This window comes from Danio rerio, chromosome 5 (genome assembly GCF_052040795.2).
Source record: "Danio rerio strain M-AB ecotype USA chromosome 5, GRCz13ab, whole genome shotgun sequence".
In the NCBI taxonomy this organism is placed as follows: Eukaryota; Metazoa; Chordata; class Actinopteri; order Cypriniformes; family Danionidae; genus Danio; species Danio rerio.
Window position 1 is genome coordinate 8647501 of NC_141025.1, and position 27159 is coordinate 8674659.

A 27159-nucleotide genomic window follows, 5' to 3' on the forward strand; every position below is an offset into this window, starting at 1 on the left:
ACCATAAGGGACTATGCCGAAGCAAAATGAATGAGTAAATAATTAATAACTAGCATGTATAAACCAGATTTGCTGTAACAGTTTAGGGTCTTCGTTGTGTTATGTCACATGTCTGGTTTGTCAGTGTTATGTTGTGCCATGTTTCCTCTCAGCCTCGGTAAAGTAATGTGTGTGGAAACAAACAATGCTCCACTTTCATGGCCCCAGAGCCAACAATCACCGGAGCAAACGACCCCTCTCGCTTTTTCGGCCTCTTTGCAAACTATCCTCGGTGCAGAAGATCCAGTGTTACCACTATAAAGTCTATCAGACGTTGTGTTTATGTCATGTGACTCCTTGGTTCTGTTTTGCCGCTGTGTGTTGATATTTATTAGCTCCATCTATTTTCTCACCCTTGTTTGTAATCTGTTCAGCCTTGTCCTGTCCCTACAGAAAAATCCAGCTTAAACCAGCCTAGGCTGGTTGGCTGGTTTTAGCTGGTCAACCAGCCTGGTTTTAGAGGGGTTTTGGCCATTTCCAGGCTGGTTTCCAGCCATTTCCAGCCTGGTCTTAGCTGGTCAGGCTGGGAGTGTCATGACTGTGTTTGTCCACAAGATGCCACTGTAGTTCGCTAGCTACTCCCAGCGAACTACAGTGGCTTAAGAACTACATTTCCATACATTCTTTCGCGCACACACCCGGCCTGTCATATACACTGATTTGCAACCACAGCTGTCTCCGTTCTCCGTTGATTACCTGCACTATATATTCAGTTATTCATCCTCTGTTTTTCAGTTGGTCGTTGTCATCTTTATTGGTATGTGTTCCTGATCCTGCTCTGTAGCTTGTGTTAGTTGTCAAAGTCTAGTTCGAGTTTTATACTGTTTGAGTCCTCTTTTGTTTGTTACTTTGTACTTTGGATTTTTTGTATTTTTTTGTCACTTTCACTGCACAATCGTCATTAAAATCTGCCCTTGGATTCTACACCCCGTTTTTGTTCCTGTTTTCAACCCGTACCGTGACAGGGAGATGACCAGCTAAAACCAGCTTGACCAGCCTGGCCAGACTGGGAGTCCAGCCAAAACCAGCTATGTCCATCTTAAACCAGGCTGGTCAAGTTGGTTTTAGCTGGATTTAGCTGGTCGTTTTCCAGCCTGAACAGCTAAAACCGAGCTGGAAATGGCTGAAAACCAGCCTGGAAATGGCCAAAACCCCTCTAAAACCAGGCTGTTCAACCAGCCTAGGCTGGTTTAAGCTGGATTTTTCAGCAGGGATGTATTAATACCCCTGTTTTGGTTTAGTTAGTTGTCCGCTATTGTATTGTCTACATCCTCTGTGATGTCTGTGTGTTTGAGTCTTGATTGCCTGTGGTGAGACACCGACTGTGACGCTTGCTGCTCAAGACACTTTTTTGGATTGTTATCAACATTAATAATAATAATAATAAAAATTCCTTACATTTATATACCACTTTTCTGTGCACTCAAAGTGCTTTACACATAGGCGGGAATCTCCTCATCCACCACCAGTGTGCAGCATCCACCTGGATGACACAAAGGCAGCCATTTTGCGCCAGACCACACACCCAACACCAGCTGATTGGTGGAGAGGAGACCGAGTGATGAAGCCAATTATGATATGGGGAGGGTTAGGAGGCCATGATGGACAGAGGCCAGTAGGCAGAATTGGCCAGGATGCCGGGGTTAAACCCGTACTCTTTTCGAAGGACATCCAGAGTTTTTTAACAACCACAGAGCGTCAGGACCTCGATTTAACGTCTCATCCGAAAGACACTAAAAACAAACACTAATCCAACCATGATCATTGTTTCTTTTAAATGTTGTGATGATTAAAAGTAAAAAGAGATTTGATTTGACACCGAGCTCTTTCATCAAATCTAAATCTCTTGACTCTCACTTTTCATCAATAGCATGCCTTTCTGCTGAATAAAAGTATTAATATTTTTCAAGTGGTACGAGCGGTAGATTGATGCATGCGATGTTAGCGAAATGCTTTAAATCTCTAATTCCAAGTATGAGCAATACATTTAATGAAGCTGCCTAAGCCTACGTGACCAGCATGTAAATGTGAAGTCCTCAAAAAAATGCATGAATGCAGATTTGCTACTCACCCTGCCCAGGCCACGAGGGTCACGCAGGCATATGGAGCCCAGGACAAAACATACACCACAATGACCACAGCCGCTATTTTAGCCAGTTTCCATTCACTCCTCATGGACTGCTGCTTCACAAAGCTGGACTTCTGAGAGCTCAGCATTTCCAGATCTCTACACACATATAAATAAAAACACATACAGTTGAAGGCAGAATTATTAGCCCCCCTGAATTATTAGACCGCCTGTTCCCCCCCCCCCCCCCCAATTTCTGTTTAACGGAGAGAAGATTTTTTCAACACATTTCTAAACATAATAGTTTTAATAACTCCTTTCTAATAACTGATTTATTTTATCTTTGCCATGATGACAGTAAATAATGTTTCACTAGATATTTTTTAAGACACTTCTTAAAGTGACATTTAAAGGCTTAACTAGGTTAATTAGGTTAACTAGGCAGGTTAGGGTAATTAAGCAAGTCATTGTATAATGATGTTTTGTTCTGTAGACAGTCGAGTAAAAATCTAGCTTAAACGGGCTAATAATTTTGTCCCTAAAATGGTGTTTAAAAAAAATAAAACTGCTTTTATTCTAGCCGAAATAAAACAAATAAGACTTTCTCCAGAGGAAAAAATATTATCAGACATACTGTGAAAATTTCCTTGCTCTGTTAAACATCATTTGGGAAATATTTAAAAACAAAGAAAAAAATTCAAAGGGGGCAAATAATTCTGACTTCAACTGTATATTTATAGTATAGGTCAGACCTCAGGAATAATTATCTTTACTGACGCTTTTGGAAGAAATCAGTAACACTTTACAATATGGTTGTATTGGTTAATGTTAGTTAATGGATTTACTAACATGAACAAAACATTTATTACTGTATTTGTTCATGTGTGTTAAGCTTAGTTATAGAAATAAAGTAGGGCTGTCAAATGATTAAAAAAAATTTACATAATTAATCACACTTTTTTGTAATTAATCATGAGTAATCACAAAACGTAATTAATCATGATTAATCATCATGAAATGCCATGTTTATTACAGAAGTAAAAAAACAGTGCCATTTTGAATTTCAAAACAATCAATGCCAATAACAAAAATGCTTTCCATGTTGGATTCTAAGTGGACTACAAATACACGCACTCACGCACCGACAACGCGTGCCGTGCCGGTGAGCAAGAGTGATCCCTTCAGATTTATCAACAAACACGATCGTGTCGGCGCCTCTGGTGTAGTGGTTAGAGCGTCGACACATGCACTCTGGTGCTCACGGCGACCTGAGTTTGAGTCCGTCTTGTGGTCCTATGCCAATCCTTTCCCTCTCTCCACTACCCATGCTTTTCTGTCAATATTCTCTACTTTCCTATCCAATAAAGGTGAACCCCCACAAGCACGATCGCGTTTGTAACGGAGGCCAGCTAGTGTGTGCTGTGCAGGTAAACCTCACTCCTCTGACCTCTAAAGGTGCTCTAGTGACAGACGCTTGAGGCCATGGTCTTTAGCCTCCTTGGTAGAGCACCTGACTCCCATGCGGAAGGTCGCCGGTTTGATATCAGCTCGGAGCGGGTTGGGTGGCGTAGGACCGGCGGGGTTACACGTTCATCAAATTTGCTTAAACTAAGCGTTCTAAACCATGGCTGTATTTCACAAGCAAAGATTCTCACACATTGACGTGAAGCAGACGCTTTACAAAAGGGGGGAAAATGTCAAACTTGATGAAACATTTGAGGGGCTCATGGACGCAGATGCTGTTGACAGCTTGCAAATTCATCTGGCACTTTCATTCACATGGACACCAATACTCAGCTTTGATGATTAAGATGATACTGATTAAAAGTCTACCATGTAAGCAGCGATTTCCTTAAATGATCACGCGAGTCCCGAAATGCTGAGGTTTTTCTTTCCGTTCGCCATGCGGTACCAAATTCCATTAAGTGAAGTTTATGTATAAACTCATTTCGAGAGGATCACGTGCTTATGATTGCTAGCGGCTGGATCTGCATTATCCCATTCACAATGCTCTAATCAGACGACTCCTAAACTACTATAAATACCCTGGGTTTCATTCCACTGCTATCTTAGTCCCCCCTTCCACCCCTACTCCTCCTCCTTCCTAGATTGGTGACACGGTGGCCCAGTGGTTAGTACTGTTGCCTCACAGCAAGAACGTCTCTGGTTCCAGGCTTTACCAAACCAGCAGACATTTCTGTGTGGAGTTTGCACTTTCTCCCCGTGCTCACAAGGGTTTCCCCTGGGTTCCCCGGTTTCCTACCACCGTCCAAAAACATGCAAATTAGGTTAATTGACTAATCCAAATCGGCACCATAGACATGCTCCTAGTATATAGTTAGCTCCAAGAGCAATCACTTACTGTCCATTGGTTACTACAGCAGGGGAGTTCTCGAGATCTACCTGAGCTCAACTCCCCTCCCGCCTTGCAATGGGAGGGAGCCCCGGGCTCAAGGATCTCATGAGCTCAGGCCTCTCTCTCCCGGGACAGCATGCCAAACAAGCTTTATAATCAATCATCAGCTAAGTGTGAACTGTTGAAAACATCCTGAATGAAAATATGCTGAATGAGAGTGAACTGCTGAACTGCAGTTAAAGACTAAAGACTAAAAATGAAAGACCCAAAATTGCATGAAACTCTGGAGGAAACACTGGATAGCCTGGTGATGCCACATTTATTGTTTTATACTGAAACTGGCCTTCTAAAAGCGCGTCCTTGGGCTTATCCATATTTCTTTGCACTTTAAACACACGCAGGACCAGAGCAAGCTGAACTGGGGCTCTAGGCAAATGGCAATCACCGCATTTTATTGGTATGAAGGTCGAGGACCGTGAGGGAGGGGGTGGGTGTAGCGGATGAATGTGAGGACCGGGGGGTTCGCTCACTATTCTGCTGCCCAAGGTAGCCGTCTAGGTCGCCTCTATGGACGCGCCTGCCCTGAACACAAGTCGGCCACAACAAGAAATATAAAAACTGCACCTGCGTTATTTTTTTTTAATGCGTTAAATATTTTAAATGGATCACATGCGTTAACGCGCTAATTTTGACAGCCCTAAAATAAAGTTGTAAATTGTTAGTTCATGTTCACTCACAGTGCATTAACTAATGCCAACAAGCATGAATTTGGAATTTGGTAGCAACTGAAATTTGCAAGAAGGTGGCTCTCCAGGAGGGTTGTCCACCCTTGCATTAGTAAACTATTATTAATAAATGCTGTACTTGTATTGTTCATTATTAGCTTGTGCAAGTAAATACATTAACTAATGAAACCTTATTGTAAAGTGACCGAAATATCTTTTATTTAAGACGAAACCTTATATAGTTTATTATGCGCCTGTCAGAGATGGATAATTTATTATATTGCACATTATCAATTGGTCTGTACACTTCAAATACTACACATATTTTTAAAGGTCATATCATCAAAAACCGTTTAGCTTTTTCCACTGCACTGAGCTATAAATCTAAACTTCATCAATTCTTACATATATACATCAAACATTACATATTTACTGTATATTCTAATAGTTTTACACAGAGATATGTAATTCTACATACAGTAGGGGTATTATACACTGTATTTACACACAGTAGTAAATTTTCCCCAATAGCAACCACAAGAATCCATATATGCAAAGAAAACAAATCTAATTAGTTTACAAATGGAGTTATGTGTATTAAAATGAAATGACACAGGGAAAGGCAGTGAAAGCCCAGACATTATCTAAAATCTCTCAGTAGTTCTTCAGCAACCCTCTGCCCTTCATCATTGTAAATGAATTTCAGCTGCTTCAGTACAACATCTACATTAGCAGGATGATGAAGATGAACCCAGGGTGGACAACAACAAAACAATGCAAAACAATGATCCAAAACACAGCCAAGGAAACTCTCAAATTAAGTTGTGGAATGGCCCAGCCAATCACCTGACCTGAATCCAATAGAAAATAGAAATTAAAGATCAGATTTGATAGACAAGTCCCACAGAACTATCAAGATTTTTACTCTCTGTTGAAGTCTGTGAGAAATTCATACCTGAGCAACGCATGTGACTTCATTCTCCATTTGAGAGGCATCTTTAAGCTGCATCACCAAAAAAGCCTTTTATATGAAGTATTAAATACATTTCCTTAGTTCAGGACTTTTTCCTTGTGTCATTTCATTATTTTTACACAGAACTCTTTTTTCAGATTTATTTGTTTTGTTTTATTTTTATGTTTGTATTGTTTGAGTTTTTACCAAAGTCTGGTTCAATTCCATGTCAACAGCTTAGTATTTCCAGGATATAACATGACACATTCAATAGAGATTCAATGAGATCTGTGGACTCATTGTCATGAACTCATTGTCATGGTGTGTTATCCTGCTGGAAGTAGCCATTAGAAGATGTGAACTCTTTGGTCATAAAGGGATGGACATGGTCAGTAACAATACTCTGGTAGACTGTGGCACTGACACGATGCTCAATTGGCACTAATGGGCCCAAAGATTGCCAAGAAAATCCCCCACACAATTACACCACCACCAGCAGCCTGAACTGCTGATACAAGGCAGGATGGATCCACGCTTTCATGTTGTTGACGTTAAATTCTGCCCCTACTTTCCGAATGTTGCAGCAGAAATCAAGACTCATCAGACCAGGCAACGGTTCTCTAATCTTCTATTGTCCAATTTTGGTGAGCCTGTGTGAATTGTAGCCTCAGTTTTCTGTTCTTAGCTGACAGGAGCGGCACCCGGTGTGGTCTTCTGCTGCTGTAGCCCATCCGCCTCAATGTTGGACATGTTGTGTGTTCAGAGATGCTCTTCTGCAGACCTCAGTTGTAACAAGTGGTTATTTCAGTTACTGTTGCCTTTGTATCAGCTGGAACCAGTCTGGCCATTCTCCTCTGACCTCTGGCATCAACAAGGCATTCTCGCCCACAGAACTGCCGTTCACTGGATATTTTCTCTTTTTCTGATCATTCTCTGTAAACCCTAGAGATGGTTGTGCGTGAAAATCCCAGTAGATCAGCAGTTTCTGAAATACTCAGACCAACCCGTCTGGCACCAACAACCATGCCACGATCACCTAATGCCCTTTCTTCCCCATTCTGATGCTCAGTTTGAACTGCAGCAGATTGTCTTGACCATGTCTACATGCCTAAATGCATTGAGTTACTGCCATGTGATTGGCTAATTATAAATTTGCATTAACGGGCAGTTGGACAGGTGTACATAATAAAAAAAGGCCAGTGAGTAAATTTGTGTGTATTTGTGAGTGTATTTGTGCGTCTTTAACAAAAAACTTTTATCTTATAAACACCCCCCTTAAGTACAGTGTTTCTCATTTTTGTTTAATTTCAGCTTTACTTCACTTTAATGGTCTAGAGCAGGGATCACCAAACTTGTTCCTGGAGGGCCGGTGTCCTGCAGACTATAACTCCAACCCTAATCAAACACACCTGAACAAGCAAATCAAGGTCTTTCTAGGTATACTTGAAACAATCAGGCAGGTGTGTTGAGGCAAGTTGGAGCTAAATCCTGCAGGGACACCGGCCCTGCAGGACCGAGATTGGTGACCCCTGGTCTAGAGCATCATTGTTTCCACAATAGCATTGCTCTTCAACAGACCTGCTGGCCTGCCGCACGGAGAGGAACATGAATAGGTAACAGTAGAGGATGATGCTCAGTGGGATGAAGAAGACGAAACAGCAGAGCATCATGGTGTAGCTCTTGTTGGCAGGAGATGGAGAGACGTAATCCCATGTGCAAGACGTCATCAGACCTTCAGGGATGTAGGAACCTGCAAAAGCAGTTTAATCTACTTACTTTAATGAATAAAACCAGCAGATTCAATTAACATTGACAGCTAATTTATACAGAGCTATTATAAACAACTCAAGTTGACCAATGTGCAATTTTAAAACAATGACAAAACTGTTTCAATTATTAAAAAGTACACTGTAAACGATAACAGTTTCCATATTTCGTGATTCACAAGTGTTTTTTGGTTTGTTTACGGTTGTGAATTGCATTATGGGATGTTGATCAGTGCTCTGTCGACTTTTGATGTTCAAAATTCAACTCTTCAGTTTAACAAAGTGGCTTTTATTGACATTTTAGTAGCTTGAAATAATATAATGCATAGGAAATCATATTTAGAGATGAATAAGTCTGTAAAATAACAGGAAGGCAATTCATAAGGTTTTTGTGCTATAATATACAACAGCAACCCAGACAATATGGGGTATGTTCCCCTCACTTTTAGAGACAGACCATTTAGAAATTTAGGAAGAGGTAAATAATAATTATATGTATGTAAACTTTTGGATCTCATTGTAACGACGGGGAGTGACACTGACAACAGAAGGTAGGATCCAAATGCAGGTTTAATCGTAGCCAGGCCCGCAGTGGTCAAAACAGGGGCAAACAGATGTATAAGGGCAATCCAGAGTCGAAGTCAAATGAACAGGCAGATGGTCAGAGGCAGGCAGCAAACAGAATCAAATAAATAAACAATGCAAGGATCAAAACACGGCAAAGGCAGACAAAGAAAACGAGTTGAAATGTCATTGTGTGAGTGGCTTCAGCTGTGAGAGTGCAATCAGTGTGGATCTGGAACCGGTTGTGTGTGTGTGTGGCATGACTGTTGGTTGTAGTCCATAACATGGCAGATATGTAGTTCCATGAGTGTGAATGTTTGTGTGTGAATGTTTACCAGCGACATCTGGTGGTTGTTCGCTGGTGAACATGACACTCATACAGCTCCCCCCCCCCCCCCCCCCCCCACTTTTAAAATGTCCGTTACACCCTTGCAAGGCATCCCTGCTGAAAAATCCAGCTTAAACCAGCCAAGAGGGGTTTTGGCCACTTCCAGGCTGGTTTCCAGCCTGGTCTTAGCTGGTTAGGCTGGGAGATGACCAGCTAAAACCAGCTTGACCAGCCTAGCAGGCTGGGAGCCCAGCCAAAACCAGCTATGTCCAGCTTAAAACCAGGCTAGTCAAGCTGGTTTTAGCTGGATTTAGCTGGTCATTTTCCAGCCTGACCAGCTAAGACCAGGCTGGAAATGGCTGGAAACCAGCCTGGAAGTGGCCAAAACCCCTCTAAAACCAGCCTGGTCGACCAGCTAAAACCAGCCAACCAGCCTAGGCTGGTTTAAGCTGGATTTTTTAGCAGGGATTTTAACTTAAGATAAAAAAGACATCTTTTACTTAAAGAATAGTTCACCCAACAATGAAAATGTACTATTTACTCACCCTCAAGTTCTTTCAAACTTTTATGAGCTTAATTTTTAATTTTATTTTATTTTATTTTATTTGTTAAACACAAAATAAGATTGTTCAGCTATTTTCAGTTTCGTCAGTTTACTGGTTAATTCATAGAAATTTGTATGGGTTAAGTCGTACAAAAATGTCTGATTTTTAAAAACAGCCGTGACACCCCACCCAACCCTAAACCCAACCGTCATTATGGAATGAGCAAATCGTACTAAACTGTACATCACATGAATTAGACATTGATGGCCTACGCACACTATGCTGTCCGTACCCTGCCCAGGCCCGTTTCCCGGATCGTTTGAGAAGTATGAGTGCGCTGAATCGGGCTCAGGCATGGTTCACTTAGTCGGCCCTGGCCCGATTAGAAGAGGTGTGCCTGAGCGTTGTTCACTTGGGCTTTGGCGCGGTACGCTTGATGTGTGTAAGTGCAAAATACGCCAAAGCCCGAAACTGAAAGCGAGACGTGACTTTAAGGGACTGTTTCTTATGGATTCATTAATCATACTTACTGTTCAGTGAACGCAAACTGCCGTAGTTTATTAATTACGCAAACCCCTCACTGCACCACAGCTGCGCACCTTCAGCAACCTCATAATTCCTGCAGCACGAGGACTTTATGATTGTTTATGAGCGTCAAAAGTGGCGGATCTGTTCGGTGACATATCTGACTGCGTGTCACTGCATCTCTAAGGACTAAAGCGATATAACAAGAAAAATCTCCACTGTGCTTAGCGAGAGAGCTCGCTGAACAGTGCAGCATTGATGACGTAAGCGTGCCCAGGCCCGAATGTAATGTTAGTGCGGGCCGCTGAGGGAGACGGGAGGGGGTACAAGCGTGATTTGGCCCAGTTCGAGGCAACTGTAAATAGTGTGAGTACTCCCGAAGAGCCCTATCATACGACCAGTGCAATAATGCACAAGACATGTTTGGCCTGATCTATTGCTATTTCAGACCAGCACAACTCAGGATTAAATAGCAAATCCATTTGTGCCACTTTGTGGGCTCATATGTCCAATAGTATCTGGATGCAGCCTTTATGATGCAAGCTGAGATTGCATCACTGAGTGATGCAATGTCAGACACAATGCACTCAATGTAGTGAGTGACGTCACGGTGACGGGTAGGGTTACGGGTCCACTTTTGTCAATATAAGGATGGAAAAATCCACTTTGCACTGTGGCGCATGGTCTAAAAGGGTTGAGTTTATTTTCTTAATGAGTTATAGGTGTGTTTTGAGAATAAACCAATCAGAGTCTCATCTCCCATTCCCTTTAAGAGTCAGTTGTGAAACAATAGTTCATTAAGAGAGTTATATCCAAATACACATGCTGTGCCCCATACAGTATGGTCTAAAACCTGACAAGTGGACAAATCTAAGCTTGTTTTTTATAAAAAAATATAAATATGCATATAATAAATAATACTGCTAATAATAATAACATTATACAAAAGCAAATAGTTGTGAATAAACAACTAACGCGCTCTGCGCTGGACAATAGGCCGGCTTTGTTCTGGTCTATTGAATAATCTATTATAGTTTCTCAAAATAGCAACACGCAGCAGTGCGCCTCAACACACCTCCCTTTTTAGACCAGAACACCTATGGGCGCACATATGAGCGCAAATGCATTTGCTATTTAAACAGCGTGGTGTAAAACGTCAAAACGACTCTTGTGCCAAGCTGAAACTAGCAAACAACAATTGCGTCGTGTCTTGCGCCGGGTGTATGATAGGGCTATATGAATTGCTTTGAGATATCGCTGAGTATAAAAGCTAAAAACCTGTAACCATTTCAACTCTATATTATCTTTGTCATGATGACAGTGCATAATATTTTACTGGATATTTTTCAAGATACTATTCAGCTTAAAGTGACATTTAAAGGCTTAACTAGGTTAATTAAGCAAATTGTGGTAAAACAATGGTTTGTTCTGTAGACAATTAAATAAATATATTGCTTAAAGGGGCTATTAATGTTGACCTTAATGTTTTTTTATTTATTTATTTTTTTTTATAAAAACTGCTTTTATTCTAGCTGAAACTAGACAAATCAGACTTTCTCCAGAAGAGAAAACAATATAGGAAATACAGTGAAAAAATCCTTTCTCTGTTAAACATCATTTAATAGATATTGAAATAAATAAATAAATAAATAAATAAATGGAATAATTTTGACTTCAACTGTATATTAAATTATGTGAATCTTACTCCAGCCAATCAGAGGAGCCAGACTCCAGGCCAGCGAGTAGAGCCAGATGCAAAGGATGGCCAGACCGGTTCTGCGCTTGGAGTTCCACTGGATGGTCTGCAGTGGTTTGGTGATAACCAGGTAGCGATCAATAGAAATGGCCAACAGGTTTATCATCGAGGTGATGCCGAACAGCGCACCACAGAATGCATAGATTTTACATCCTGAAAACACACACAGAGAAAAGATGACCCATTCCAGAAGAGCAGGTACATTTCAAGCATTTTCCATTTCTTTTCCTTAAACTACAATAAAATACAACAATCATAAAACTTACTGTATACTGAATCCATAATTAATTCTAAACAATGTATGAAGGGCGGCACTGTGGCGCAGTGGGTAGCACTGTCGCCTCACAGCAAGAAGGTCGCTGGTTTAAGACTCAGCTGGGTAAGTTGGCATTTCAGTGTGGAGTTTGCATGTTCTCCCTCTGTTAGTGTGGGTTTCCTCCAGTTGCTCAGGTTTACCCCACAGTCCAAACACATGCACTATAGGTGAATTCAATGAACTATATTGGCCGTAGAGTGTGTTTGAATGAGAGTGTATGGGTGTTTCTTGGTACTGGGTTGCGGCTTGAAGGGTATGCTAAAAGAGTTGTTAGTTCATTCCGCTGTGGCGACCCCTGAAATGGAGACTAATTCGAAAGGAAATGAATGAATGAATGAATGAATGAATGAATTATTTCCCAGAGATGGGTTGCGGCTGGAAGAGAATCCGCTGCGTAAAAACGTGCTGGATAAGTTGGGGGTTCATTCCACAGTGGTGACCCCAGAATAATAAAGTGACTAAGCCGACAAGAAAATGAATGAATTAAACGGTTAAAGATGACAATTTTTTGCTTTACTATATAACTAATAACAACTTGAAGCTGAACATATGATTTAGGAGGCAGAGACAGTCAAACGTTTGTATAGTGGGAGGCAAAGTAGCGGTAAACACATTCAAAACATTATTTTTAGACATAACTTGATATAATTTGTGCTATTATTACAAAAATATATTTTGTTTTGGAAAAATAATAGAAGGCCTATTTAAGAGACACAAAAAGCTCCTGCAAGGAGGTTCTTGTCCACCTTTCTTCTCACGAAAAATAATAAACACAATCCCTTTCATGTGAATCATGCCTCTGAGAATTACGTCTGACATCAAAACATTTAAATCAGATTAAATTGACTACGCTTTTTACATTCATAGCAAACACTTTAGGATCTGTTTTGACAATTACGTGCCACTGTATGATTTGATGATCTGATTTGATCAACGTTGTCTAGCAGCAGACACACACATGCCCGCATACACATATATGTGTGTATATTTTCCACATAAATAAACATAATCATAAACGTGTGTGCATATTCATTCATTCATCTGCCTTCTGCTTAGTCTCTATTTCAGAAGTTGGCACAGCGGAATGAACCGCCAACTATTCCAGCATATGTTTTACGCAGTGGATGCCCTTCTAGCCACAACTCAGTACTGGGAAACACCCATACACTCTCGCATTCATTCATTCATTAATTCATTCATTCATCCATCCATCCATTCTACTTCAGCTTAGTCTGTTTTTCAAAGGTTGCCACAGCTGAATGAACCAACAACTATTTCAGCATATGTTCTGCAGCGAATACCCTTCCAGCTGCAACCTAGAAAATCACCCATACATAATCATTCACACACACACACACACACACACAGTCTCATACACTATGGCCATTTTAGTTCATCCAATTCACCTATAGTGCATGTATCAGGACTGTGTGTGTGTGTGTGCGTATGTGCGTATAGTAATATGCACTAGGCTTAGTGTGCTTGACAAATATAAAAAAAATTGTCAAGAATTTGCCTCAGAGTCAATTTTGCAAGATTTACAACTTACAAAATACATAAACCTTCTAAATAACATGCGGGAAATTATTTCTGTCTTAGAATTTGCTTAATGATTCTATTCAGTGTATTAAAGAAATAAACATCCCAGGCTCATTCTGAAAACGTACCGCTATATAAATTTCTGGATAGCGTGACGTCCCAGGAGGTTAATTTTTTCCATTTTTTGTTTTTCGGTAATTTACCAAAGGCCACTGTGCACACTTTTTCAGATCTCAAATTTCAAATCTCCACAAGTGCCATTCATACCAGGGGCCTCATGTATCAACGTTGCGTACGCACAAAAACTTTGCGTAGGTTTCAAAGTTTCACGCTTAGAATCCCTCACGTTTGGATTTACTAACAATGAACTGAACGTGGGAATGTGCGCAGCTCCACGCCAGCTTTATGGCTGTCGTACGCACTTTTTTTGTGTGTCTGTTTTATTTGCATTGGCGACTCCTAGAGGCAGTTGTGTAAAATTCCTTTCTACAAAGTGTCTTTGAGCCTTGCAATGGCAGCTGTATGAGACGGGTTCATCTAGCAGGTATATAAGGTTTCCATACCATACAGCTAACCAGCTAAACATTAAAGCACATTTTGCAGCGGTCGCCGGTTTCCCCAATGTAATCGGAGCTATCTATTGCACACAGATTGCTATAAAGACGCTATCTGAAGATGAATTTGCATGCGTAAATCAGAAACATTTCCATTCACTAAATGTGCAAATAAAATATGATGCACAGACTTATTAATGATTCCTACTTGTCTTTCTCGTGATAAATAGTTGGCAAAATCTGATATGTAGCGGGGGAAAAAAGAAGAAAGAGTTCATCAGACGCTGGATTCGAACCGAGTTCAAGCTTGAACGTGTCAAAACATGTTGACATGCGTTTTTTGAGCTGCACCACTGAGACCGTTAAGGGTACTGCAACATTTTACACCTATAAATTACACTATTTCTTTTTAATGCACTCAGTGCGATGTTCAGACCCAACTGTGTTAACTCCATCAGCTTAACTCTCCCACTCTATTTTTTTCTTTTGTTGTTAATTCCGGAGAACAAACTTGCAAATAACACTGTTTTTCTCCGGTCCACCTCTGAAAGCAGCACCTCCAATTCACATTCTGTTCATAGTTTCTCTTCTTGCTTGCTTTCTCCATTGCTTTTTCGTTGGGTTTTGCCAAAGTAGAGTCATTAGCATATTCATACGGGGGAGGAGGCAGGGAGGGGTTTTGTGCTCGTGCATGTTGCGCTCAGTGTCACGTTCATTCGGATGTACAAAAGAATATGCGTGAGATTTGGCGTACGCAGTTTCATACATCTGAATTTTTTTCTGGGTACGCACATTTACAGCTTTGTGCGTACGCAATGTTTTAGTATGATTTCCACGCAAGTCTTCGTACATGAGGCCCCTGCTCTTCTTGCGTAAATCCAACAGAGGCCGCTGTCGACTGACTGACCAACTGACTGACCGAACCTCCCACCTACCCCTTCCCTAAACCCAACTGATAGTGTTTTCAAAAGCACTGACTGACCAGCTCATCATCTTCCCTAAACCCAACTGATAGTGTTTTAAAAAGCAATCCAGAAAAAGAAAAGCCCTCGTCTGATTTTTTCTATGTTTTTTTTTTTTTTTAGATTTTAACACATCCTTATGTTTATTTTATTTTTATTTTTTTGGCTTATGTTTTTGTATTACTCACTTTCTGGAAACGATCTTTGCCGGACTCAAACCCTGTCGTCGTGGTTCGTTATAAAGACAAAATGCAGCCATGCGTACTTCTGGCTACATAATTCACCAACTCCAGATATGTATATAGGAGTATGCTTTTAGAATGAGCCCATGTTGCAACTAAACCAAAGATTAAGATACTTACCCAGTTCTCCAAACATCCACTCCTTATACAGGCAGTTGATGAAGAAGATTGGAGACTGTGTGATGGCCATGAGGAAATCACTAACCGCCAGGTTCATGATGAAATAATTAGGCAGGCTCCGCAACTTTTTGTTACTGCAAAAAAAAAGAAAAAAAAAGAAAAGTTAAAACAGACAGTACATCGCTTATGAACAATAATGCTTTGACGCTTTTACTTACACAGTAAATGACAATATAAGATATTATCAAGAATGTTTGGGCTTTTGTTATATGGACAAAAGGTATGTCAATGATAATCATAACCAGCAGTCTTCAAAATATCTTCTTTTGGGTTTTTTTGAATTAAAAGAATTGCAGAGGTAAGCTTTCAAATATATTTTTTACGTTTCTAAATAAAAACAAATGGACAAAATATAGATTTTAAACAATATATGGATGATGTAATACATAATTTTATGTTATCTATAAAGAATTTTTTCCATATTTAATATATTTTTAAAAATATTAAAGCATTTAAAATAGATTTGCTTATTAAAATTAAATATAGAATTTTCTAAGAAAATACATTAACTTGTGACACTGGGAAAAAACACATAATAAACAAAAAATTATAAAAGCTTTTACTTTAAAACAGACTTTTTACACAGCAATTTTTCACTTAACCTGCTTTTAAAAATCTTTATTTGAATATTTTTATCTTTAAACTCTTAGGCCCAATCCCAATTCTACCCTTTAGCCCTTCCCCTTACCCCTCGTTTTGTGCGTGCCTGTGAAGGGGTTGCGGTGTCCCAATTCTCTTTAGCTTGAAGGCATAGGGCTAAGGGCAAGGGGTATGCACCCCTTCAAACCAAGATTTTTCAGAACCACACTCGAAACCAAGGGGTAAGAAAAATTTCCCAGAATACACTAGCCACAGCTGCACCCGGAAGTAAGGAGATCCACTAATTAGTATTTTTTGTCATTATTACGAATTTTTACATCAAACAAACAAATGTTTTAATATATATATTTATATTCTGAATTCGAACCAACATTCTTGCTGTGAAGTTACAGTGCTAACCACTGAGCCACCGTGTTGCCCATTTTCTAGAGAATAATGTGTCAAAATTAAGTGATTTGTTTTTTAAAACAAGGTAAATAAACTGCAAGTTGGATAAGTAAATTAATTTTGTTTTCAGTTTGACATGTAGACTTTACTTATGCCACTGGCAAATTTATTTTCATTTTCTAAGAAAAAACTAAACTTTTCTACTTATTATATGCTTTACTTGTCAGAAAAATGCTTCATGATTTTAAAATTTGTAGATCTTTTAAAAAGAAACGAGACAAAAATTCTTCAAAAGCATTTCTTTGCAGTGTAATCAGTAATGTGTGTGATAAAAAGCAACCATACAGTAATTTCACATACATATGCAGTGTACATTATTAACTGTGTTTAATAATCCATAAATCAAAGCCTTCCTCTGTAAATGCAAAATAATAATCTAAAAAAAATAAAAGTAAAAGAATAAAATAAGCCCAGCTTGGTCAGTTGTCATTTCTGCGTGGAGTTAGCATGTTCTCTTTGTGTTGGTGTTGGTTTCCTCTAGGTGCACCTGTTACCCCCACAGTCCAAAGATATGCAGTATTGGCGAATTGAATAAACTAAATTGGCCATAGTGTATATGTGTGAATGAGTGTGTATGGGTGTATTGGGTTACAGCAAGAAGGTTGCTGGTTTGAGCCTCGGCTGGGTCAGTTGGCGCTTCTGTGTGAATTTTTCGTGTTCTCTCTGTATTCGCGTGGGTTTCCTCCTGGTGCTCCGGTTTCCCCCTCAAGTTCAAAAACATGCTGTACAGGTGAATTGGGTAAGCTAAATTGTCTATAGTGTATGTGTGTGAATCAGCGTGTATGGATGTTTGTGATGGATTGCAGCTGGAAGGGCATCCGCAGCGTAGAACATTTGCTAGATAAGTTGGTGGTTGCTGTGGCAACCCCAGATTAATAAAGGGACTCAGCCGAAAAGAACATGAGTGAATGAATGGGTTGCAGCTGGAAGGGCATCCACTCTGTGAAACATTTGCTGGAATAGTTGGCAGTTCATTCTGCTGTGGCGACCTCTGATGAATAAAGGGACTAAGCCCAAGGAAAATTAATGAATGATGAAAATAAAAAGGAAGTTACATGAGGTAAATAAGGGTTATTTGCTAAAGCTGCCATCAAACAGATCAAACACCCCATTGACTCTCATTCTATTGATATCCTGCAGTTCTAGGGATTCCCGGGATTCCTGGAAAAGAAGTCAATTTCCTTCCACTCTCCACAAAAGCCCATGATTACAATAATTGCATCCACTTATGTAAATGCATTAGACTGGTTATTTATATCTCATTCACAGTATTCCTAATTTCCAGCACATCTGGCCTATATTCAATACATTAGAAGCGTTTTTTGCAAATGAGGATTATGGCTATCCAGTGGTGGTAACTTTAATCTGAGTGAATGGGGATACAGAAGAAAAGAAAACAGAAGCTTTATACTAGCATTTCACTGTTTGCTCTAGTTTTACCACACTGACCTAATTCACTACAACAATTGAAGTTCATAACGTTTTCTTGGAGGGATTATCTAATAGCTGAGAGGCATGATCTCGCAAAAAACTGAGAGCAACATTTTTACTACTTTTTGACTTATTTTTAAATATATTCTCTTTTAAAATGTTAAGACATAAAAACCAAACATGTTTAACTAATGTGTCATTTTATAATGTATTTTATTTTTATATAATAATAATAATAATAATAGCAATAATACTAATATTATTATTAATAATAATAATAATAATAGTAATAATATTAACAATAATTGTAATAATATTCATATTATTATTACTACTACTAATACTATTAAGAATAATAATAATAGTAATAATATTAATATTAATAGTAATAATATTCATATTAATAGTAGTAGTAGTAGTAGTAGTAGTAGTAGTAGTAGTAGTAATAATAATAAAATAATAATAATAATAATAATAATAATAATAATAATACAATGCAAAACCCAGGCTCATTACTAATACATACCCCCATCTACATTTCTGGAGATCACAAAATACATCCCAGAAGCTACATTTTTTGCAGTTTTTGTTTTCGCAAATCCACCAGAGGCCGCTGTGTAGGCTTTGTAAAATCTCAAATTTCTTTTGCAAGTGCCAATCTTGCCCGCTCTTCTCACGTAAATCCACCAGAGGCCGCTGACGACTGACTGACTGACTGACCAACCAATACCCCCACCAACCCCCTTCCTTAAACCTAACCAATAGTGTTTTCAAAAGCATCGATTCACCTGATCATGACAAAAAGTAATTCATTTAAAATGTAAATAAATAAAAGAAAATATTCTGCAACAAAAGAGTAAAAGAGAAAACTAGAGAAAAAAAACCTGGAAAATATTTTTATTAATATTTCTAAATTATAAATATTTACTGAAGTTTGTCCTGCCCATTTTAAATTATAAATATTAAAATATGAATACTAACATAAGCAATGCGGTGGTGCAGTAGGTTGTGCTGTCGCCTCACAGCAAGAAGGTAACTGGTTCGAGCCTCAGCTGGCGTTTTTGTGTGGAGTTTGCATGTTCTCTCCGCGTTCGTGTAGGTTTCCTCCGGGTTCTCAGGTTTCCCCCACAGTCCAAAGACATGCGGTACAGGTGAAGTGGGTAGGCTAAATTTTCCGTAGTGTATAGGTGTGAATGAGTGTGTATGGATGTCATCACAGATATGGGTTGCAGCTGGAAGGGCATCTGCTGCCTAAAACATATGCTGCATAAGTCGGTGGTTTATTTCATCCGCTCCTTAAAACATATGCTGGATTAGTTGGTGATTCATTCCCCTGTGGCGACCCCTGATTAATAAAAGGACTAAGCCGAAAAGAAAATTAATAAATAAACTGACTAAAACAATAAAAATGTATGTATTATTATTGTTGATATTACATCATTCAAAGTTTTCTTTTAAATGAGGGACATTTTGCTAATTGTTTCATAATTAATGTACATGCAGCTTTTACAACATCATATTAACATGTGACCCTGAACCACAAAACCAACCTTAAGCGTACATTTTTTGGAAATTGAGATTTAAAAAATTAGATATAGGACATTTTTCTGAGATGCAATTATTTCAAAAAATTCTGATATCTGAGGGCTTAAAAATATTGAGAAAATCATCTTAAAAGTTGAAATTAAATTCTCTGTTGAGATATAGAGTATTTACAGTACAAATTTACTAAATGTCTTCATGAAAAATAATTTTTTCTTAATCTAATAATTTTTCTCAAAAATCTTTAACTTTGAAAATGTAGATTTTGCTTTTCTCAAAAATATACTCACACTCAAAAACAAATGTCTGCTGCTTGTTCAAACTTATTATTTAAAATGATACGAAACAACACACATGGCAGCGCGGTGGCTCAGTGATTAGCACTTTTGCCTCACAGAAAGAAGGTCGCTGGTTCGAGTCCCACCTGGGTCAGTTGATGTTTCTGTGTGGAGTTTGCATGTTTTCCACGTGTTCAGTTGGATTTCCTCCGGGTGCTCCGGTTTCCCCCACAGTCCAAACACATGAGCTATAGGTGAATTGAAGAAACTAAATTGGCCGTAGTGTATGTGTGTGAATGAGAGTGTGTGGGTGTTTCCCAGTGTTGGGTTGTGGCTGAAAGGGCATCCGCTGCTTAAAACATATGCTGGATTAGTTGGTGATTCATTCCCCTGTGGCGACTCTGAAATAAATAAGGAACTAAGCCGAAAAACAAAATAAAGTATACAAAATGAATGTAAGAAACAACAGAATTCTTGAGATTTTTTTGAGGACAACTTACTTGTCCTCTAAAATGTGTTAAGTTAACCTAATCGATTTGTGTTGGGCAAACATAATTGAATAGTGTGGATCTTTTTACAGTGGATGTAATTTAATATTTTTGTGGTCCAGGGTCACATATAAACACTTTTAAACCAAAAAGTAATTTAAATAAAATAAAAGTGCATGAATCATGTTTGACAGCATGAATGTGTGGAATGTAAATTCTTACCTTCTAGAATAAGCTAAGTGATAGCCTACACGTAATCGTAATCAATATGATCCTTACCTCATATTCGAATGATTGTCATCTTAAAATAAAATGATATTTTATACATCTCAATGTATGTTTGGCTCTTCTCAAAAATACACCAATGCAATAAAAGAATGTTGTGGTCAAGGGTCACATACAGTATGCACTTTTCAGCCAAAAAGTGATTTAAAAACTGATTAAGCCACACTCAAAAAAGAAAAAAAGACATTTGTTGATTGTTCAAGCTACATATTTGAATTTAAGCTGTAACCACACAATTGTTTTATGTTCAATCTACTTAAAATTGTCAAAATTAATAAGGGACGACACGGAAGCACAGTGGGTAGTGCTGTAGCTTCACAGCAAGAAGGTCGTTGGTTCGAGTCTCGGCTGGCTCAGTTGGCGTTTCTGTGTGGAGTTTGCATGTTCTCCCCGCGTTCACGTGGGTTTCCTCCGGGTGCTCCGGTTTCCCCCACAATCTAAACACATGTGGTACAGGTGAATTAGACAAGCTTAATTGTCCATAGTATGTGTGTGTAAATGGGTGTGTATGGATGTTTCCCAGAGATGGGTTGCAGCTGGAAGGGCATCTGCTGTGTAAAACATATGCTGGATAAGTTGGCGATTTATTTTTCTGTGGTGACCCCAGATTAATTAAGGGACTAAGCCGAAAAACAAAATAAAGGAATGAATGAATGTTAGAAACAACACAAGTCTTGAGGTTTTTTTGAGGACAACTTAACTGTCTTATGTTTAATCCACTAAAATGTGTTAAGTTAACCTAATCGATTTGTGTTGGGCCAACATAATTGAATAGTGTGGATCTTTTTATAGTGGATGTAATTTAATATTTTTGTGGTCCAGGGTCTCGTATAAACACTTTTACAGTAAAAAGTGTAAAGTAATTCAAATAAAATAAAAGTGCAAGAATCATGTTTGACAGCATGAATGTGTTGAATGTAAATTCTTACCTTCTAAAATAAGTTAAGTGATAGCCTATTCGTAATCAATATGATCTTTACGTGATGTTTTGTAAACAAATTTCGGGAGGAGCATGCGCAGAAGATTCAGTATCAAATACGTCATTGACAATTATTCGATTATCAAATCAGTTCTTGAACAAACCCCTATATTTACCAAAGCTGTCTTACCTGCAGCATCTCACGACTTTAGCATCCCTCCACCACCCCGACACCTCACCTCTTAAGCATTACATTCCCGGGGAGGAGCGTTCTGGGTCCGGGGCTAGATACTGCGCTCGAATCCCAACTCCTCTTTGTTTCCTGATAAGTGGAATAACTCGAGTTGTGGTGTCTCCCTGAGCTCAGAGCCCTCTCCCCTTATACTTAAACGACTGCAAGTGTGAACTCATGAACTCATATTGGAATGACTGTGGTCTTAAAATAAACATATGTTTTATACATCTTTGATGTATGTTTGGCTCTTCTTAAAAATCCACTGCGTAAAAACATATTCTGGATAAGTTGGCGGATCATTCCGTTGTGGCAACCCCAGATTAATAAAGGGACTAAGCCCGAAATTAAAAATTAAAATTAATAAATTAATTCAATTCCTTCATGTTGCTCAAACACAAATCAACTGTGGAACCCAAATACACCTAACATAAATACATGTTTACTTTCACCAGATATCTTTTAACCTTCATGTTGTGTTTTTCATAGATACATGAAAGTGCAAGAAGTCCAATTAAAATCATGTTTGACAGCTTAAATGCATTGAAAATAGTTTGTCAAACAGTTAAATGTAAAGTGTTACTTCAAACCTCCTAAAATAAGTTAAGAGATTTTTTCATAATGTCCAAAAGATTTTCATCTTTAAAAAAAAAATAAATAAATAAATAAATAAATAAATATATATATATATATATATATATATATATATATATATATATATATATATATATATATATATATATATATATATATATATTTATATTATTTTATATGTTTTATGTACACTAAGAAAATGGCAGTTCATGTGCTTGTCAGTATTTCACTGTTAAAAACACAGTACAAACCGTAAAAGGAATTCCTCATTTTTACAGTAATCTACCATATTACATTAATTTATAGATGTAATATGTCTGTATTTTGAATTACCCACATCTACACATCTATTGTTACACAGACAGACACGTTAACACAGCCAAATGCAGGTGGTGATGAGACAGTTACCAACGCTCATCCCAAACAACTTTTCCCACAACCATCAGATAAATGCATCAGTGTATAAAAGGTGCTTATAGTGTCATTCACACAGCCACTAAACAGCAGTATAGTAACACGCATAAAATTAAAGTCATGAAATAAACATTGTTTCTCAGCATTAGATGTAACATAAATCTCTAATGTAGTTACATTAGTGATAGGGAAACAACTAAAACGATCCACAGTAATGTTAACAATGCAGGCAATTCTGGAAAAGTCAATTTACGTTACTCGCCGTATATATTAAAGAAACATACTGTTAGCCAGGTTACGAATTTTTATTGTAGCATTTTACAGTTTTTTTAACCATTGAAATCACTGTCATTTTTAAAGTGTATGTTATTCTCAAAAATACACCAATGCAATAAAAGACAGTTGTGGTCAAGGGTCACATATGTGCACTTTTTAGCCAAAAATTTATATAAAAAAAAGATTAAACCACAGTTCTACAAATACATATTTACCTAACTATATTTTATATAATTAAATGTTTTTATCTTAATGTTTTGTTTTTTATTACTTAATAAAAGTGCAAGAATTCCAATCGAAATCATGTTTGACAGCATTAATGTGTTTAAAACTGTTTGTCAAACAGTTAAAACAGTACAGTAAACAGTAAAGTGTTCATTTAAACCTTCTAAAGCAAGGTAAAAGACTGCATACTCGTGATCATAACCAGCTCAGCTTGTACCTGTAGAAGGCGAACATGACCAGAGCGTTTCCAGAAACTCCCAAAGTGCCGATGATGAGGATGAGGAAGGCGATGATGTAATGCACATGATCCGGGACGTCCAGTCTTTTGTAAATCTGCCTCTGTGGCTCCATCACCAAACTGAAGATACAGCAACAAACACTGAAGAAGAAGAATAATAAGATGAAGAAGAAGAGTTCAACAAGTCAGAGCTGAGCGCAGAGCCACTCATGATCTCTGTCTTCGGTTTCACGCATCTCTGTCTGTCTGTCTGTGTGTGTGTGTGTGTGTGTCTCCGCTCAGACTGAGAGTGTTTAGTCACACACGATCAGTAACGGTAATAGACAAACACACTGCGACCTACTTGTGGGAGCCGTTTGCTTGAGTCACATGACGCTCTGTTCGTTCCATTATCTGCTCCATCCAGTGCGTCTTCAGACCGACATCCACAGCAAGTCACTAGAAATGATTCCCATTATCAGTTATTACTGCATTTACATTTATTCACCCGACAAAAGCTTTTGGTAACACTTTATTTTGATGGTCCATTTGAGTATTAGTAGACTGTCTGCGTAATATCTGCTGATATTATAATATCAGCCTCCACCGCTGAGACTGCAGCTCTGCACAAGAACTTTGGCCAGCAGAGAAATTAAAATGGTCATGCCCAACTGAGTCTGGTTTCTCTTAAGGTTTTTTTTCTTCACTCTCCTATCGTTGAAGTTTTTTTTTCCGTCTCCGCTGTCGCCTCTGGCTTGCATGGTTCAGGATCGGTAGAGCTACGCATCGATGAATTTGCTCTTCAGTGTTTGGACTCTCAGTAATGACATTAAACCACACTGAACTGAGCTAAACTGAACTGAACTTAAACACTAAAACCTGAACTACCCTGATCCAGTTACTATGACCATTTATGTGAAGCTGCTTTGACACAATCTACATTGTAAAAGCGCTATACAAATAAAGCTGAATTGAATTGAATTGATACTGCTCCTTCAACAGACATTTAACTGATTATAGGAAACTTTGCAAGTACTTGTCGACTTACACTAACTCTAACTCCAAGCTTACAGTACTTATAATCTAATGAGAATTTAGTTGCAATGTAACTTAAATTCAACAAACGGACCATCAAATTAAAGTGTGACCAAGCTTTCATCCAAAGTGACTTACCTATTACAGAAGTAATCAAATCTGACATAAAATAACCTTTTTATTGAAGAGGAATCAGTTGTAGTTGTTTTTTTTTTCTGTAGAAATAAGAATTAATTCAGTAAATGTTTGGCTATTACAGATGGGAAAACTGCACTTAAAATAAATCACTGCAAATGCACAAAACAATTTTACAAAATAACGCAATAAAGCGTTGAAATTATGGTGATTAACCTGAAAGTGTAACGTGTTTTTTGTGTAACTTCACAGTTTAAATGCAAATTATTATCAGTATTAAACAGCTAATAATTTAATTTTGACCATAAAGTCTGTATTTTTGCAGTTTTTGCTTGTAATTTCAAGAGTTCACACTTAGCTGATGATTTATAAAAGCTTGTTTGGCATGCTGTCCCGGGAGAGAGCTCCGAGCTCAAGGGATCCTCGAGCCCGGGGCTTCCTCCCGTTGGCAGAGCGAGAGGGGAGCCTGAGCTCGGTGGATCTCAGAACTCCCCGACTGCGGTAGCTAAGGGAACACAAGGGGTTAGACAAATGCTTGATTGTTATGTATGTTGAATGTCTTTGGATGGTGGGAGGAAACCGGAGAACCCGGGGAAAACCCACGCGGACACGGGGAGGACATACAAACTCCTCACAGAAACACCCACTGGTTCATGGGACCAGGGCTGGCAGTGTTCTTGCTGTGGGGCTCACAGTGCTAACCACTGGGCCGCCGTACCGCCCAATCAGAGGTAAAGGAGGAGAATAGGGGAGGAAGGGGGGGTTTCTTCCAAACAAAGATGAAATTAAAACTGTGGTTATTTATAGTAGCTTAGGGCTTATATGATTGGAAGATAGTGATTAGCAAAAACGGGACCGGCCGTGATAAATCATAAGCACGTTATCCTCTCGAAATTAGTTTATGAATAAACTTCACTTAGTGAAATGGTTCATTCATTTCCTTCATCAATTTCCTTCATTTCCTTCATCCTTCATCAATTTCCTTCATCAATTTCCTTCGGCTTATGAACCGCCAACTAGGGCTGCATGATTCTGGCAAAAATGTAAATCATGATTTTTGTTTGCTTAAAATCAAGATCACGATTCTTTCTCACGATTCTGTAGATGTAAAATAAAGGTTAATATGATTAGCCTATTATTATTGTTTATTCTCAAGCATATGGTAAAACAACAATAGTATTAGGCCTATGTGTAGCTCTACTGTTGCTTAAAATGCTAAATTTTGTATTATGGGGGACTTAAACAGACTTTTAATATGTCCAGTTTGTTAATTCACAGTAAAGCGATGACATTAGAATATAACTATTCATAATTATAAAATTTAATTATTATGTTTGAGACACGTGCTTGTCATCTGTCATTGACATCCATTATTTATAGGCGAAGGTTGTTAGACTGACACAGCAAACATTTATTTTCATGCACAACACTTTGTGTTCACTATGAAAGAAAAAAAATTTGAAATGCTTGTCGTAATCATAACTCTAAAATGCAATGTGATCATTTAAATGATGTGCGCACAGGTTTCACTTCCTAGTGCGGCTCATGGCTGCTGTCACCGTGAGAAAAAACACACACATGCAAATCAAACCTCCCACTGGCCCTCAAACAATCGCTCTGTGCAACAAACTGAACGTTATTTACAACTTTATTACCTGTTATTCACAGCATATGCAGGTTGTTTTCACTAAAGTAGGTGTCATTTTTGTGCACGCGCATGTTCTCGGCAGTAAACAGCTCACACGCGACTTCACGGCCATGAATACATCGTTACATGAAGACAGAAATGAAATTTTGGCCGAAATTATACCATATAAACACAGTATGTGACATTTTTAACACCATTTGGAGGTGTCAATGTTCCTGTGAAGACTTCTTTGGCCTCCTTTTCTTCTCTCCTGACCTTTAAAATATAATTGGCTGAATCATAGAAAAGCTGAATTAGGATCATGTGTAGGGTCGTATCGAGATCGTGATCTTTTTTCGATTAGTCGTGCAGCCCTACTGCCATTTTATCCAGAGTAACAGGTTATAAAAGTGCTTCCACTTGCTTTTCTTTTATGTCCATGGCCCTTTAATTCTAAATGACTCCCCTCTCTGTTCATTGGCTGGTGCCATGTTATAAACTAGTTCAGCACAGGTCATTATTTTTCGCGCCAGCCAAGAGAGTGGTCGTGGTGAGAGAGTGCTCCTCTAAAATATATATATATTTTTATTGATCTTTTTGTTTTTATTATTCACAAAGCATCTTTTCTTTGTGCAGACCACTTTATAATTGCTAATATACACCCATCATTGCAGGACGACATGTTAGACTGTTGAAGCTGATCACTGTGTTTTTACTGTGTTTACCAGGTACATGATTTAATATTTACCGTGTTGCTGAACTCATGTAATATGTTTACTTGATTATTATTCGCGCCAGCCAAGAGAGTGGTCGTGGACGACATGTTAGACTGCCGAAACTGATCACTGTGTTTTCACTGTTTACTATAGAGACGTGTTAATATGCGCCTGTCAATCAATTTGGTGGGCGGGCAAAACGCACTCCTACATCACGATGCGATGGGCCTCAAAAGGGGAGGGATTTGGATATTATTTTAAAGTCAGGAAATTAAAAAAAA

General features: G+C 38.5%; 1 protein-coding gene across 6 annotated transcripts in view; it reads right to left on the minus strand.

Annotated features, from left to right (window-relative positions):
* Positions 1 to 27159, minus strand: part of opn4xb (opsin 4xb) — a 58832-nt gene that overhangs the window by 20971 nt on the left and 10702 nt on the right. For 2 of the 6 annotated variants that reach the window (XR_015490391.1, XR_015490392.1), the window contains exons 1-5: positions 23366 to 23708; positions 15358 to 15491; positions 11574 to 11777; positions 7719 to 7890; positions 2111 to 2266 (exon numbers count right to left, since the gene is read on the minus strand). Coding sequence is in view for 4 of the 6 variants with exons in the window: in XM_087252371.1 (XP_087108497.1) it covers positions 2111 to 2266; positions 7719 to 7890; positions 11574 to 11777; positions 15358 to 15491; positions 23366 to 23527; positions 23730 to 23788 (887 nt within the window). In the remaining 2 variants the exon portion in view is untranslated. 6 annotated transcript variants of the gene reach the window in all.